At 36.2% G+C, this 16,964-nt stretch overlaps 1 protein-coding gene across 1 annotated transcript in view; it reads right to left on the bottom strand.

Annotated features, from left to right (window-relative positions):
* The window catches only part of FOXP2 (forkhead box P2), a 278,095-nt gene that overhangs the window by 22,837 nt on the left and 238,294 nt on the right, over positions 1-16,964 (bottom strand). Inside the window, exons 15-17 of the mRNA XM_015817103.1 lie at positions 14,547-14,668; positions 12,674-12,743; positions 11,763-11,926 (exon numbers count right to left, since the gene is read on the bottom strand). Coding sequence (XP_015672589.1) covers positions 11,763-11,926; positions 12,674-12,743; positions 14,547-14,668 — 356 coding nt within the window. The remainder of the gene's footprint in view (positions 1-11,762; positions 11,927-12,673; positions 12,744-14,546; positions 14,669-16,964) is intronic.

The following is a 16,964-nucleotide window of genomic DNA, read 5'->3' on the forward strand; positions in this document are numbered from 1 at the left end:
AGAATCCTACTGAATTCTGGACCACTCCCAAGCCAATTTTCACCCCCCGAACACCATTTTATATTTCTAGTTTTAAAAATTCCCTAAGAATTGAAGAAAAAGCAGGAAGGGAAATTCAAGCCAATGCATTGTTTTTGTAAGTTTTCAAAATGCTTCTCTGAGTTCCCAGGAATGCAAATAACTATGGAAGAAAAATGGGATATAATACACAATCATTATAGAGGAATCCCCAAGATATAATGACTGAGCTAAGAAAAGCACTATTTATATTTCCTTTCTGATCAATACACAGACCTGGATATGAAACAGAATTGGATTCCCTTGATGTTAAAGCATAGTAGTTAGCTTCTGAATTTGAAACCCACCCCTTGGGGACTTACTAGGAGCACAGAAATGTATACTGATCTAGCTCTTGTGATCCAACCTAGCAGTGGATATTAAGAACAACTGGCACCTGCATACATATAAGTAATGGAAGCATGAATACAGGGCTATTTCTGTTTCCAAAATTCTCCTGATGGCTGGGTGAGAGATTTTAATTCTCTACTTGTATAAGCAATGGATATTATTTTGAGCAATGTTTAATGTGCATGCTTCTCTCAGATAAGGTCCACTACATTGTTGCTGTTAAAAGTAAATAAAAACATAAAATATGTTCAGGTAATGATGATGATCCAAATTTCTGCATAAAAAGAGTTTTGGGTTTTCTGAATGCCTGATGGTATGGTTTTAAATAAGAAAAATAAAACTCTATACAACATTAAAAAGTAAGGCACCTTAAAATTGAGCTTGTCAAATCTATAATTCAAAATTTAAAGGAAATGAAAACATTTACTAAAACCATATAAACAATGTTAGATACTTTCTTCTAACAATGAGCAAATAAACAAACATTCAATAAGAAATTGTAAAAACTGTCAACATATTCCTACTGATTTGAATCTCCTCTTCTTTTACATTTCTAACTTAATACAGGTTGTCCTCGACTTACGACCACAATTCAAACCAAAATTTATGTTGCTAAGCGAGACATTTAAGTAAATTTTGCCCCATTTTATGTCCTTTTTTGCCACAGTTGTTAAATGAATCATTGCAGCTGTTAAATGAATTGGGCTTCAAATTGACTTTGCTTGTGGGAAGTCGCAAAAGGGGATCACATGACCCCAGGATACTGCAACTATCATAAATATTAGTCAGTTGCCAAATGTCTGAATTTTGATCCCCAAGTGGACCCTACAATGGTCATAAGTATGAGAAAAGGTCATAGGTCACTTTTTTCAGTGCCTTTGTAACTTTGAACAGTCACTAAATGAATTGTTGTAAGTTGAGGACTAACTATATTTCTGTATTTGTCAAGCCACAGTTTGATGAGATACTTCTAATGGAAGACTAAGGTTTAAACACTTCTTATAAGTTTGGACTTAGCCAAAATATAACAGTTGTTTCTAGGGAGAATTAAAACCATGGTTGACAATTTGGTTATCACTGCAAATTTTGTTTGACAAACCAGGCAATTTCATATAGACAGTAAACTGAGACAATGGGAGAAGATAGAATGGAATTTATGGGCAACAGAGGCACAATCAATCCAACAAGTGATTATTTGAATCAGGCTTGTATTCCCCCCCCCCCCCAATTTTGATGTTTTAGAGTCAATACATTCTGAAAATACAGTCTGATTTCAAATATTATACAGCAAAATATATAACTATGGACCTATATTTTAAATTGGACTTCTTGACCTGTTTTGGTTCTTCTAATAAGCATTATAGTTGGCATAGAAGCTAGTCACAGTGCTGATCTACATATTGTATATTACATAAATAAAAACTGTAAGAATGAAATTTGCTTTCACCAACTGTTTATTCTAAAGGAACTATATGCCTATAAAGAAAACAGTAAGAGGCAAGAAATAAGAAGGTTGATACTGAAGAACACAGGATAAAAAAGGCAACTAAACAGTATCTGTCCCAAGAGATGTAATATACTATTTGACCTTTATTCTCCACATTTGATTTGTTTGGAATAAAGGAGGTAATATTATGACTTGCTACTGAATAGGATGCCTGTGAAAGTTCGTAATTACAGTTTTCATCTTAAACTCTCTTAGATAGTTAGCTCTCAAAAATATTGTCATTGGAAAAAAAGTATTTTTTTCAGTTTCATTTATAAAAATACCCTGCATATTTCCAATATAATTAATTTGGAAGTTGGACAAAGGTCATGAAATGTTCAATTTTCATATTAAAAGATGCCATGTTTTGTAGAAACACTTGTTCTTCACTCTAGGGAGATGAATCAGAAAGGGGCCTCTAGGCTGCTTTGAACACAGTACAAAACAGAGGAAGAAGAAAAATAACCTGAAATTCTTTTAAGAGAAGCAGGAAAGCTGTGAAAGAGTCAGATGCCTTGTAGATTATCAGGGATTAAACAGAATGACCAAAGAAGGTTAATAGGATTGTTGGAAAACCCAAATATCATATAGATGATAGTGCACAGATGTAAAATGTGGTTTGACTGATGGAAATGAAATTTAAGAACAATTTGGAAAAAGGAGTACAGTTCTTTACATTATATAAGGACATACAGTAGAACAGACTGAAATCCATGGAAGAAAAATGTAGACCTTTAGCGCATGAAATTGTAATTGAGAACCGGTTTGGTCTAGTAGTTAAGGCACCAGGCTAGAAAGCGGGAAATTGTGAATTCAAGTCCCGCCTGAGTTATGAAAGCCAGATGGGTGACCTTTGGCCAGTCACTCTTCTGGGCCCAACTCATCTTGCAAAGTGGTTATTGTTGTGGGGACAATAGGAGGAGGGAAGTGTTGGATAAAAGGTGATCTTTTACAAATACCACCTTGAGGTATTTGTAAAAATAACAAAGGCAGGATGCAAATAAATAAATAAATAAAATGTCCATATCAAAACTTATCCACTTTCACTCTTCTATCTTTCTACATATCTACATATTCTACATAACTAAAAGCCCAGGTGGCGCAGTGGTTAGAATGCAGTACTGCAGGATACTTCTGCTGACTCTTAGCTGCCACAGTTTGGCAGTTCGAGTCTCACCGGCTCAAGGTTGACTCAGCCTTCCATCCTTCTGAGGTCAGTAAAATGAGGACCCAGATTGTTGGATGCAATAGGCTGGCTCTGTAAACCACTTAAAGACGGCTGTAAAGCATTGTGAAGCAGTATATAAGTCTAAGTGCTATTGCTATTGCATTCAGTGCTAATTAGCTGCTTAAACCATCATGTCATTCCAATTAAGGAATTATGGCTAGAGTAGCCCTATAACCATAATTTGTAGGTTGGTATAAATTGTACTGACAATTGCTCAGTTAAGATATCATGAAACCAATGTGCATGAACGGGAAACAGTCACACAACTTGATCAATAAACTATGACTTGATGCCCCAGAATGACTACACCTGAACTGAATCTTAAACTAGTGAATGACTGACCATATTCAAGCTTATACATAATTATCACTATCATTATTTATTTGCTTCCCTAAATTTAGGTGGGGGTTTAAGACATTTTATGTAAATAAAATCACAAATCCACTTTTCACAATGAAGCTTTTCCTTACTCTCAATTCATCTACTTTAAATCATTCAATTTGATAAAATACTAAATGTCTGAAAGGCAAATTAAATCAACAATTATATAATATCCTGTTTAACAAGAAACGAGCACGCCTACCAAAATTTAACTGATAATTACATTGTTCACCTTTCCTTGCTCTCTCACATGTACACAAATATCTACATCCATGAATTACAGACAACATAACTAAAAAGAGCACTAATGACATTTCAGTGTTGTTTTATTGTCATGTGTCATTACATTTTTGATTTCTTTCTCTTCTATATCAATATCTGTTCACATTCCATAGAATGCATGTGCATGCATGCACACATACCTGTATTATTCCTAAACAATAGCTCTTTTATTAGATCACATCAATGTTTATTAGAAATTTTCCACACTTGTTGTTATGGCACTTAGAGATTGATTTACACTTGTCTTTTTGTAATTTGGTTTTTCTTTTATATTTGATGGGTAGATGAACTGATTCCATTGACCATGCCCTATGACTGAGATGATATGACAATATATGACATGTCATGTTAGATCAGTGGATAGCATTTTCACATATGTGAGAAATCATTTGGTTATGGTGGTTTAAATTTGTTCACACATGTGAGACTTTACATGATGTTGCAATTATTATCAAGGGATGATTTGTATATATAACCTGAGGCTTCTTTTCAGCTCTGAACACATTCCAGGGCTGGTTAATTTGGGAGTTTTCTTTAGGGTTGGTTGTTGTTAGGTTTTTGTTTGGTCGATTAGAGTTTTTGGATAAAATTGTCTTTCAGTTTGTTAGATTTTCATTAGAAATAATTATAAACTTAACAATAACAGTTAATATTCAGCAGATTGAATCTAAATGAGAAAATTGACATTAGATCTAAAAATTATTGCTCTGCCCCTACAAAAATATTTATTTGTAGAGTTTTCAATAAAATTATTCATGTATTTTGCTTCTATATACTGTAGATCTCACAAATCCCAAAAGATCCTGTAAACTTCCACAATCCATACTATGGGGATCTGACACTTCTCAGCTTAAGACAGCTGCAGGCACTCTATCACAAGAGTGATCTTTTGGTTAAGAGGAAGTAGAAAAAATTGTGAAAGTGCAACAAATGGAGGGTATAATATTACAGTATATAAAAAAGAACATCAATGGTTTGATCAAAAGCATGTAACATTTAAGCAAGTAAAGAGGAAATGATAAGGGGCTGCAATGGCTGCTGAGTGTAATAGCTTATAAAGCTAGAAAGATCAGAGGGTTGATGAGTGGGAAAATAAAATACAAGAGGCTAGAGTTGAAAAGTAAAGGAAAACAATATAAACTGAAAAAGAATGGGAAAAATATGTTTTGGGAAGTTGAATGAATGAGAATGTTATTTCTGAAAATACAGTGCATTCAAAAAGTATTCAGACCCCCTTCACTTTTGTCAATTTTGGTATGCTGCAACCTGACTCTATAGTTGTTGAAAATCATTTTTTCTCATTAATATACACTCAGTAGTCCATAATAATGAAGTGAAAACATAATTTTAGAAATGCCTGTAAATTTATTAAAAAGAAAAAACTGAAATATCACATTGGCACAAGTATTCCCAGCAACACATGAAATTTAGCTCTGGTGCCTCACATTTCTCTTGATAGTTGCTGCCATGTTTCTACATCTTGACTGGAGTCCACCTCTGGTAAATTAAATTGATTGGAAAGGCACACACCTCTTTGTAGAAGGCCTCACAGCTGACAAGGCATAGAGTAGCAGAGCGAAAGCCATGAGGTAAAAAGAACGGCCTGCCAAGAGCTAGTCGCTTAGTCAAACTGAGCAATCAGGGAAGAATGACTTAGTAAGAGAAGTGACCAAGAACCCGATAGTCATTCTGACTGAGCTCCAGAGATCCTGGGTGGACATGGCAGAGTGGCTAGACGAAAGACTCCTGAGTGCAAAACACATGAAAACCCACTTGGATTCTCTGTTCTGATGAAACCAAGATTGAAATGTTTGGCCTCAATTCTAAACATTATATCTGGAGGAAACAGGCACCACTCATCACCTATCCAGTATCATCCCAACAGTGATGCATGGTGGTGGCAGTACCATGCTGTGGAGGTGTTTTTCAGCAGCAAAAGTGAAGGGGGCCTGAATAATTTCTGAATGCACTGTATAGATAGATAACCATTATTGTATTTTTACTGTGTGCACAATGGCACACATTAAAAATGAAATTTAGTTCCTTGCTCTTTAAGTGTACATATACATAACACACATTATGTTATAACACCCCCCTTACATATAAGTAACATATAAATATTAATCACTGTCCATCTTGAATACATAATGGAAGGAGGAAGCTTTAAACTGTATGTCTTACAGTTTAAGAAATATTCTAATTTTACACACACACACACACACCTTATTCCTCTTTCTAGTACTCAATGTCTGAATCAGAGATTCTCCCCCTTTTCACAAATATACTCACTCACTTTAGCAACCATACAGGTGTTTAAGAGCAATCTTTAAAGAATAAATGCCTCAAGAAGGTAGAATGCTACCTTTTTGCTCATTGTGCTTGTCAATTTGAAATGGCAGGTAGTGGTCTTAAAACTGAAATGTTCTCTTGGATAGACAGAGCCTACATGAATCAGATAATAGAAAAGATTAAACAAAAGCATTTTATAAAGACTGCATGCAACAATCCTCTGTCTTAAACCAAATTGAACAAGAAAGCATATACAATACATTACTCTGTAGGTAGTGTTTCAATCATTGCTTTGCCCTTTAAAGATTACAAATTAAATACTGCAGCATTTTAAATCTGTTCATATATTACCACTGTAGGATTAAATGGTACTGATGAGTGAAGAATTTAAAAAATGGTATAAGCACCAGTATCATCATTGACTCAATTAAATGATTTTCAATCATTCTTCCAAAGCTTGGTACAGCTTTAAGTGTTTGATTTATTTTATAACATTCAATGTCCAAATCTCACCTAGTGAACAAGAACTTTGCATCACAGAAGCTTTACACAGTAGAACAAACCTCCAAAGTAAATTCAAAAGTATCATGAAATGGGACAAAAAGCAGAAATACAAAAATGCAAAGACAGGATGACAGAAATGAGATGAAGTTTAAAATACAAGGGAATGAAAGAGATTGAAATTGAAATGATATATAACCTACTGTAAGTAATGTGAAAGCATAACAGTAGGGGACTGGAATAATCAGATATGGAACAATTTGACAATAGACTGGTTTCAAACTGAAGCACCTCAAAAAGACCTTAAGAGCAAAATAATCACACTTCTCTTTGGAAATAAAATTTAAAGAAGAAAAAAGTTTGAAAATATGAAAAAGCCTGATGTTTATGCTGACCAAATTGCAAGAAAAAAGGATAGATTCAAAAGTTGGAATTGTAAAGAAGGTACAGGTTGAGAAAAACGGCTGAAACAAAAGGTGGGAAAATGACTGAAAGTATGCAAAGTAAGATCTTTCTTGCCTAGAGTAGAAATGTAAGAGAAATAACTGCTTGAGTTCATATCTTTCAGATTATTTGTCATATTTTCCCCCCCACACATTTTATCAACTCCCAGTTTCCTTTTCTGTAGCAAACATGCATACACAGCTGTCACAAGTGATTGAAGCTAAAATAAAGCAGAATAGAAGTATTCTATATGGCACTGAATGATATACTTTAACATGGCAATAAGGAATACTTTCAGAAAACAATTCACCGTTGTTTTCTGGGTCAGTGCCCTGGGAGTTAAGAAAATAGTGATCAAACCACTGTGTGCTAAAACATACTCTGGAACAATCTTTCACCAACTTCTGTCCTTGGTAAATGAATAATATATCTATGACAAATTGTTGTATCTCACATTCTGTTTTAGTTTATAGGATATCTAGATATCAAAGCCAAGTAGAAGGTGAAAATAGGGAAGGACTTGTCATTTGGCTAATGTACAAGAAAATTCTAGATCAGCATTGTACCAGGATTATGGGAAAGGACCAGAGAAAAGCACCTTCCTTTAGCAATCAATTTAGACCTCAGTTTCTCGAGAGAGAAATGGAGAGTTGGCAACATAAAACTAGACCAGTGGTTCTCAACCTTCCTAATGCCGCGACCCTTTAATACAGTTCCCCATGTTGTGGTGACCCCCAACCCCCCATCCAGCTGGCCAGGGAGGGGAGGCAGGAAGGCCACTACGCCCAGCCTGGTTGGAGAAGCGCCATTCCTCTCCCTCTTTCTCTCTCTCTTTCCTCTCTCTCTTTCTCTCTTTCCTCTCTCTTTCTCTTTCCTCTCTTTCTCTTTCTCTTTCCTCTCTCTCTCTTCTCTCTCTCTTTCCTCTTTCTTTCTCTCTCTCTTTCCTCCCTTTCTCTTTCTCTCTTTCTCTCTCTTTCCTCTTTCTTTTCCTCTCTTTCCTCTTTTCTCTCTCTCCCTCTTTCCTCTCTCTTTCCCTCTTTCCTCTTTTTCTCTTTCCTCTCCCCCTCTTTCTCTTTCCTCTCTCTTTCTCTCTTTCCTCTCTTTCTCTCTCTTACAGCAGCATCGTCGGGAGTCCCCACCGCCCCTGGCCCGGCCTCCGCCACGTCCTCAGCCGAACGGGCGGGGAGGGGGAGCAGGATGGGAGGCAGCAGCTCCGGCGGTGGCAGCACAGCAGCATCGTTGGGGTTCCTCGCCACTGCCCCCGGCCCGGCCACCGGCCTGCCGCGTCCTCAGCCGCAGGACAGGAGGCAGCGGCTCCAGCGGCGGCATGGCAGCATCCTCGGGGGTCCCCGCCACCGCTGGCCCGGCTGCCGCCGCCGGGGCTCCACACTGCCCGGCTTCGTCCTCCATCCATCAATGGAGCTGCGGTGGGGGCTAGTGCCGCCATCCCGGCTGCTCTCCCCCAGGTACCCCTCTTGCTCCGGCACTTGCCCAAGCCGCCCAAGGGGCACCAGGAGAAAGGAGAGGAGGAGGGTGAGGAAACCGCCGCCGCCCCAGCCAGGATTCCGCGCTGCCTGGCCTCGCCCATCGCCCATCCGATGGAGCCGCGGTGGGGGCTGGTGCCACGCAGCCCCTGCTAGCCCCTCTGCCAGCCCGGCTGCTCCCCCCCAGGCACCCCTCTTGCCCCGGCGCCCGACCGAGCCGCCTTGGGGGCAGCAGGAGGAAGAAAGGGAGGAGGAAGAGAGAGCAAGGAAGTCGCCGCCAGTGGGTAGGCTCTCCTCTCCTACCTTTGCTGCATCTCCTTCTTCCTTCCCGGCAACCTGGACTCCGGGGCGCCTTCCCGGCCAGCGGGTCCAATGGCCAGGCTGGCTGGGGATCGCAGGGGCTGGTCTTCCTTGGGCTGCGGCTTGTGGGAGGGCTGGCCCACTCAGCGGAGCCTCCAGCGGGCCGCTCCCAGCAGGGATCCCGGGGCTTCCCCGGGCGGCTCCAAGGCCGGGCGGCTCCAAGGGGGTGGGGCACCCGGGCGCAAGGCCAATCAGGAGCCCTGCAGGAGGTAAGTCTGCCTGAGAGAGAGAGAGAGAAGGGAAGCGAAAGTGCCTATCTGTCTCTCTCTCTGCAAATGGCGGAGAAGGCCATGCGGAGATGGATGCGGAGCGGTGTCTCGGTTCCTAAGACCATCGGAAATATGTGTTTTCCGATGGTCTTAGGCGACCCCTGTGAAAGGGTCGTTCGACCCCCAAAGGGGTCGTGACCCACAGGTTGAGAACCACTGCTATAGAGAATCCTATTCTTTATATTTTGCTATGTTATAAAATTTTTTGAGAGAAATACAAAGTCATGCATGCATGACAAAAGTTATATTCTAAGTCAGTCTTATTTTATCTGAGTACATGTTGTATGAGTGTCTAATAATAGCTTTATCTGCAATTAGAAAATCAATGTATTGGCTTGAATCCCAATATAAATCAAATGTTTTTTTAAGAATATCATTTATTAGGCGTTCCCAGTCATTTTTTAATATTTAATTATATTTAAACACTGCCTGATGCCAAAATAACTCACATGTAGAGTTATTATTATGGTTTGTTGCACAGTCAGCCAGATGTTCAGACCAGATAGCTTCTCTCCCTCCCACACTGAATGCTTGGTTTACTTGGTTCTTTATATATAGTAGTTTATTCCTAGAATGGAAATTAATGTCATAATTTACAGCAGGCTTTGGATGTAAACATACTCTCAAATTATGTAATATGCAAAAAGTTTTCTGCATAAATTACAGAACTGTGTTTTGCACATGGTATATGTGGTACCATGCCCTACTCGACATTATATAGAAAAAAATGAAAACATAAATATATGTGCTTCATGTAAGTGAAATAACTAGGTAGATGATCTAAGTCCTGTTTGCTCATTACATTTTTATTTTCTTGGTATTTTAGACAGAAAGAGAGCATTAATACACTCAGAGAATTACTAAAAGTAAAAGGCTTCAAGCTACTGAATGCATGATTGATTCTACACATCACAAAATATAAGTTTTGCTCTGGTTGCTCAGTTTACCTGTTTCATAGCACTGCGATTCTCAAGACCTTGTAGTCATGTTTTTTCTACTTCAAGTTTTATTGCTTAAATATATCTAATGATGCTTCCAAAACACAAATTCTTCCATGGAGGAAGGAGGAGAATTAGTGGTTTGGAATTCAATAAAGCACATTAATATTATCTCTCATTCTTTGTTCACACTAATTTTATTTATCCAAGATGATACAATATATGTGGTAGTGAATGAGATAGATAATCTTAAAAGTGTAAAATATATCTGTTAACTTAATATATTTACTTATATAAAAAGGCAAATCAGGAAACAAAATATAAAACTTAAAATCTATAAAGGCAAATGAAAATATAGGGAATATAGTGGCTTGCAATTACTATTTCAGCATTGCACATATAATCAATATTGAACATAATATGCTAGAGATAAAAAATAATAATAAAAGGAATTGGAGTACATGTTAAATACAATATTATTATTGACATGATTGCATATTTAAAAGTAAATAATCCTACAGCAAACTTATATCTATGTCTACTTAGATGTCATAGCGCTAATTAATATATAGATTACCAGGAAATCAATACCTCTAAGGTATGTGTTTTGCTATTTACTAAACAAAATACTGCTACTTTTGACAGTGGTGATTAAGGCAAGATATTTCTTAGGCTTTATACACATTCCTGAAATCCACGATATATCAATTTTTAATAGTACCACTCTCTGAGCTGCATTAAAAACATTGTAGGGAAAGATTTTAGAGTAATTAATGATATAGTTAGCTCCTAAATATTAATAGGAATTGTAGTCTTGCATAAAATTTAACATATAAACCTTGCCAATACTGACACACCAGTAATTAAAGTTGAATATGTAATTACAGTGATTTACTGATTTATAAGAAGGTAAAACACTTACACTTTATTAATTTCTATGTAAACTTGGGGTAACAGTTAAACTTTGCATTGCATGTTTTTGTTTGTTAAAAGAATAGTATTTCTGTAACAGTCCATACATATATTACAGACCTAAAAATACAATTAAAGTATTTCTGATTGGAATTCTTTTGCTAATTTACAGATTTAACTTAGGAAAAGAATCCATGTTTGAAAAATGAAGTTGTATTATCATGCAATGAATAAGAAGCATTTGCCCAATGGAAATCTTAAGCATGCATTGAAGCACCTATTCCAGTACTTCCCAAACCTTTTCCTTCGTTACATAAAACTGCTTATCAGAAAATCTTATTGAACTTTGAGTAATTCTTTTCTTCAGGACTGTTGTAACTTCAAATGGTCATTGAATGAATGGTTGTAACTCGAGGACTACATGTATTATAAAATCAATATCACTGAATGAACTTTATATCATTTCAACAAATTATCATTGGTAATTTCAGCCATTTTCATCTTAAAAGGAATACTTTGTGAGATTTTCAAATGTATTTTATAGGTAGCAATCTTTAAGTCAATTTAAATGTCTTTGTTGTGCTGGTAAAGGGTTCATGTGTTATTATGCAAAGAAAAACCACTTTTACCCAATTTAGGGTAATTTAATGAGGTTTGGGAAGCACTGGCTTATTCCCTAGGCCAGTTTCTGGACATTCTTACCTGTTCTGGACAAATTCTTAAGCAAGGCAGGACTTTTTTATTTATTTTTCTATATTGGAAGATGCTAGCAGTACTTACATGTGAGGCTGTGGAGAACAGCCTGGACTGCTATTTCCATTGCTGTCAATGTGCTCCAAGGAACCATTGAGATCTTCATGGGCTGCTTGTAGTAAGCCACTGGATGTGTTGTTTATTAATCCGGAATTACCAAGCAAAGGTAAACTACTTTCTGCCAGTGCAGCCTAGCAGTGTGGAGATGATATAGCATTCTTAGGGTGCTTAATATATACTGAGGTATATACAAATGTCTAGAGAAAAATTTGTTTTGTTTTTTTCTGTATCTGACAATACACACACACACACACATGCTTAGGAGTGCTGAATGGAACTACTAAATATGTTTGACACTGATATGCACCATGTCTTCTGCCTTCAAACTCTTTCTGACTCTAAAATACACTAATCTTAAACCTTATGTCCTAACATATAATGTACATTTTGTTTCTGTTGCCAGCCTGTATCAAAAAATAAAAAATGACCAGAACTTAATTCAAAAGAAAAGAGTTCTGATATTTGCTTTTTCTGTACGAAAAAATATATCTTACAATTAAACTTTAAATTTTTTGATATGAGCACCATGTTCTCTAACACTATGATATGAAATCATTCATGACAGCCTGGATAAATATTAATGCATATTCACATGCATTTGCAAAAACTTCTATCAATCTAGTATTTGCAATAAAACGGAATGTTCCAGATTTTGCCACAGGGTGTCCTTCTTGCTTCTTTACATCAACATGAAGAGAATTAGAACAGGTACTTCTTGCTGTGCTAGGTGATACAACATCTTTGGGAGATTAACCCACCTATTAACAATGCCCTAGATGCCCAACTAAACATTAGCACATGGAATTATCTTTCATACAAAAAACACTGCAAGCAGAAGGAGGTGGGCATATAAAGAAATGAATGGTTTAATGGCTTACCTGTAAGCTTGCATTAAGTGCTGCTCCATAGCCTAAACTGGTGGGTATGTTTTTCACTAACGTTGGACTTCTGAAAATAAACAATTTTTCAAAGAGAAATGTATTCATTAAACAGAGAATAGAAAGAAATGATACAGCATGGAAACACAACAATTTTTACATCAAAGAGAAAAAGAACTCAGGATTGATGGAATTTCAACTGATTATTCAGTCAATGTATTAATCCACAATAATTGATCAATATTAAAGTATTAAATGATCTATTGTCATTGGACTCACAGGGTATTCCTATAGAAAAGTCCAGTGAAACAAAGGATGTTCTAAACAGTGCACAGATTCTCCACTGTTGAACAGAATTAACATGAACTCATTTATTTATCTACTAGTTTAAGTTCCATCTTTTCCCATTAACTCAAGTGCCATACATATCATTCTTGCCTCTGATTCTTCTACAAATAAACAAAAACAAGTGCACCCAAGTCCTGCCTTGTGAAGTAAATTGGGCTGAAAGAATGTAATTGCCCCAAGTTATTTAGTGAGTTTCTGTGGTTGAGAGTGGAGCTTCCTTGTTCCCAATCAATACTTGAACCACCACTTTATTTCTTCCATAGAAGCATCTGTTGATAATAGTTTCAGTTGGCTAAAAATGTCTAATTGTAGTTATCTGTGCATGTGTATGTGTGTGTGAGTGAGTGAGTGAGTGATGTGTAGGGACATAAGGAAATACTCTTCTACATGTTTGTCACAGACTTTAACTTAAGAGTTGAGTCACAGAACTTTCCTCCCTTTACCGCTTCCTTTTCCTTCTCTCCTCTTACAATATTTGAACAGCAGAATGTGTGATTATCCAATGTGAGATTCCATTTTAAAATAAAATACCCCACACACTCTTGTCCACATGGAGTGACCAGATCTTTTTTTACAGAGGAAGACAGAAAGTTTGAAAAAGTGGTTGACTTTTGTCACAAAAATGAATTCATTAAATGGTGGGTTAAAGAAAAAAAGATTTTTTCCGTCAATGGATTAGCTTTTCTATATACTTACACATGCAGTCTATAAACTGTAATTTAATTATATCAAATTAATATAGATGAATAAACTTAGAGGTTTCTACATTTAAGATGCAAACAACAGTACACAATGCAAATATTATTCTGTAAGACCTTTCTATAAATATTGCCCAGAGAAAGAAGGTAATTTTTGCGATTAATAACTTATGGTTTAAAATAAATATTTTAAATTTTTGTTTATTATAATTAGTAACATTACAATTAAAAGATAGGGAGCTGGGATTTCTCTTAATCCATCAACCATCTTCAGTGTGATGGTCCCCTGTTGGCCCACAAGCCAACAGAAAGAACCAAGTCTTCTTGAATGACTTTTGACTTTGTTCAAATGTTTAGTGTAAAAAGAAGCCAATATCAAGAACTACCATATGGGGAACACATGTCCTGTGAGGCAATTTTAATATAGGGAAAATACATTTCTAACAAATGGATTTAAAATAATAAAGCTATGAAAAAAGCCTAAATTCACATTGAAAATGAGAGGTCCCTACAAAGTGTAACAGTTTTCTTTTGTCCCAAGCTATGTGGCGTATTCCAGTTGCAATATCATGTAAACTTCCCTGGGAATAAGCCCAGCTGAACTAAATAGATTTTCAAGTAAATCAGCCTAGGATTTTGCTAGAAAAGCAGAGCAAAGATGATCTGGAAAATCTAGTGAGAATTTACACTAGATCAATGTAGCAACATAACCATATGTTTGAGTGTGGAAGCTATGACATTCATATGCACCATTTGGAATGAAGCATAACAAAACAATTCAGCTGAAAAATGAAAGGAGAGACACATCCTCCAAACCTCACACGTACCCTGTTATCTTTTGTGACCTTCTCTTTTGATACTCTACTTCATCCACTGTCCATACTGCTCCTTTAACATTTTCTACTCGAACAAAACACTTGTGCAGGCTAAGATTATGTCGTACCGCATTCTAAATCAGACACAAAAGAAATGGGGGTGGGGAAAGAGAGGTAGTAAAATTAATGCAATTTAAGAAAGCTGCCAATGCCATTACTTAATCTTCTTTCTCTAAATCATAGCAGAAAGAGAGAGAGAAAGAAAGAATATAGTTTGAGTGTGGAATTCAATACATAAAATACTGTAACACCCTGCCCCCCCCCCCCAGACACACAAATTATTACAATCTGCAGTTTGAACTTTGTGATAGCAGAGCCTTCCAGGCTATTTTAATAATAGCTGTGTCAAACCCTTCCTTTCACTGAACTGGTCTAAATTGCAATATCTGTACAAATTATAGTATCTTTGAAAATGCCAGAACAATTAGGTCAGCTCTGTTGTGTCCCTGATCAAGCATTTGGGGATGGTTGAAATGTCCAAAGGAACCAGTCCTGCTTGAGGTATTAAAATGCTAAAAAGGCTACAGTGACAAGTGTTAATTTTGCACAAAGCTCTATGCAAATAAGCTCAAAGGCATTCTTTTCATCCCTATAATAAAGAAATGACTGATTTTGTTTATTCTGTATTATTAGATGACATATCCAAGTTGAAGTGCTTGTATAATAGAATGCCTTAGATTTTTTTTAACAGAAGATTTTCTCAATAAACTTTTAAAAATATTATGTAGTATAACAGAGTGAAATATGCTAGTGTAATGAGAAAATACTTGAAATGATTGTATTTAATGGGTGGTAGCTTTCTATACAACAATTTATATTTTAAAATTTAAATTATATCATTCTGAAATTTTAAAAATAATGTCAATCAATAAATAAGCAGACTGAGGAATTTGCAGAGAATTGTTTCCCCAAAAAGTAGATTCCAGGTTTCAGCAAATATTTCTTTCTGTTAAAGTAAACTGGCATATAGCCATCAAGTACAGCCAAGTAATGACCTAATTCTTATTTTACGAATATAAAACAAAGTAATTTTGATGAAGATTTCTTTCTATTTGCACAAAGATATGCTTCTGGCTGGCTTTAAAAGAAGAATTCTTTTTTTTTTAAAGGAAGCATAAGCAGATAGTAAAATAGCATCTGACCTGAAATCCAAGGATTTGATTGATCTTAATGCCCATGGCTCTGAATATGATAATTTTAATATTAATGAGCAAATGAGCAGTTTTATTATGCATGCGATATAGTTAGAACTAATAAGCTGTTCAGAATGGGTTTTGCTGGATCCCCGAGCTGTGGAGATGAGACCAAGCTAAGATATTAAATCACCTTTCATTTCTTTTAAAATTTCTTTCAGTAAATCAAATGATGGAGTATTCACTACATTCTTTAATGAATAACAAAAAAATGTATCTAAAACATAAATATTACTTATAAAAAAGATCAGAAAAAACATGTTTTATATATTTTCTTTATACAAAATATATCATCCAAATAATATGCATAAATAGAATAGTTATCCTCATTTAAAATATTGTAATATCATAGTGTAACAACTAATATCATCTAAGCATTTTGTAAGTTAAAAGCTTTTTTGAATCTCATACTCATACATCTGCAATCACTCGCTAGGTAAATTTGCATTTTAAATCCAAATTAATTCATTTTGGCATATCTCACAGACTAAAATTTTAGTATGCTGATGAGTGCTTTGCTACTTCTATTTTTCTGAGCTACAAACAATTTCTCTCTTTTGTACCAAATTGCTTATGGCTAATTGATGTTTCTGACTGCTTTTTGAAATGAAAATAAAACGTCTGCTTCATCTGTGCTGAGCACTCTTATCTTTCAAGACATTGCTCTTTCCCCCAAAAGAGAATCAGACAACACCGCCCCCCTCCCATTCTTCTTCTCCTTTTTTTGATCCTTGTAGTAGGATCCAGACAATAAAGTTGTTTGGACAGGGATATGGATGAACCCTTTTGTATAAGTAAATAAACTACATTTATAGCCTGACAGGATAATATTCACTTTCTTTTCTTTTAGTTCCAGCTGAGTAGCCATGGCCCTCAGTCCTGTGGCAGCTTCAGTCTGTATGATGAGGCATGATGTGTATAAAAGGCACAGACCAAGACAAAACCTACACTCTCCATTTGTTGCACAAGGCAAACAGACATTTTTCAAACTAATTAGCCAATAATATGCAAGAGAAAAAGTAATATGGTGCGACTAAGAAAGGTGTTGATGATTGAGTGCTCACACTGTAATTAGTGTGTCAGGCCCTCATTTCTCTGCCAAGCCTCAGCTATTAATTGCACCAAATTAGAAAACTATATCAGAGGTAAAATTATTCTTTCACTTGTCATTTTGAGA

This window comes from Protobothrops mucrosquamatus, unplaced genomic scaffold, assembly GCF_001527695.2.
Source record: "Protobothrops mucrosquamatus isolate PMUCROS unplaced genomic scaffold, P.Mucros_1.0 scaffold551, whole genome shotgun sequence".
NCBI lineage: Eukaryota > Metazoa > Chordata > Lepidosauria > Squamata > Viperidae > Protobothrops > Protobothrops mucrosquamatus.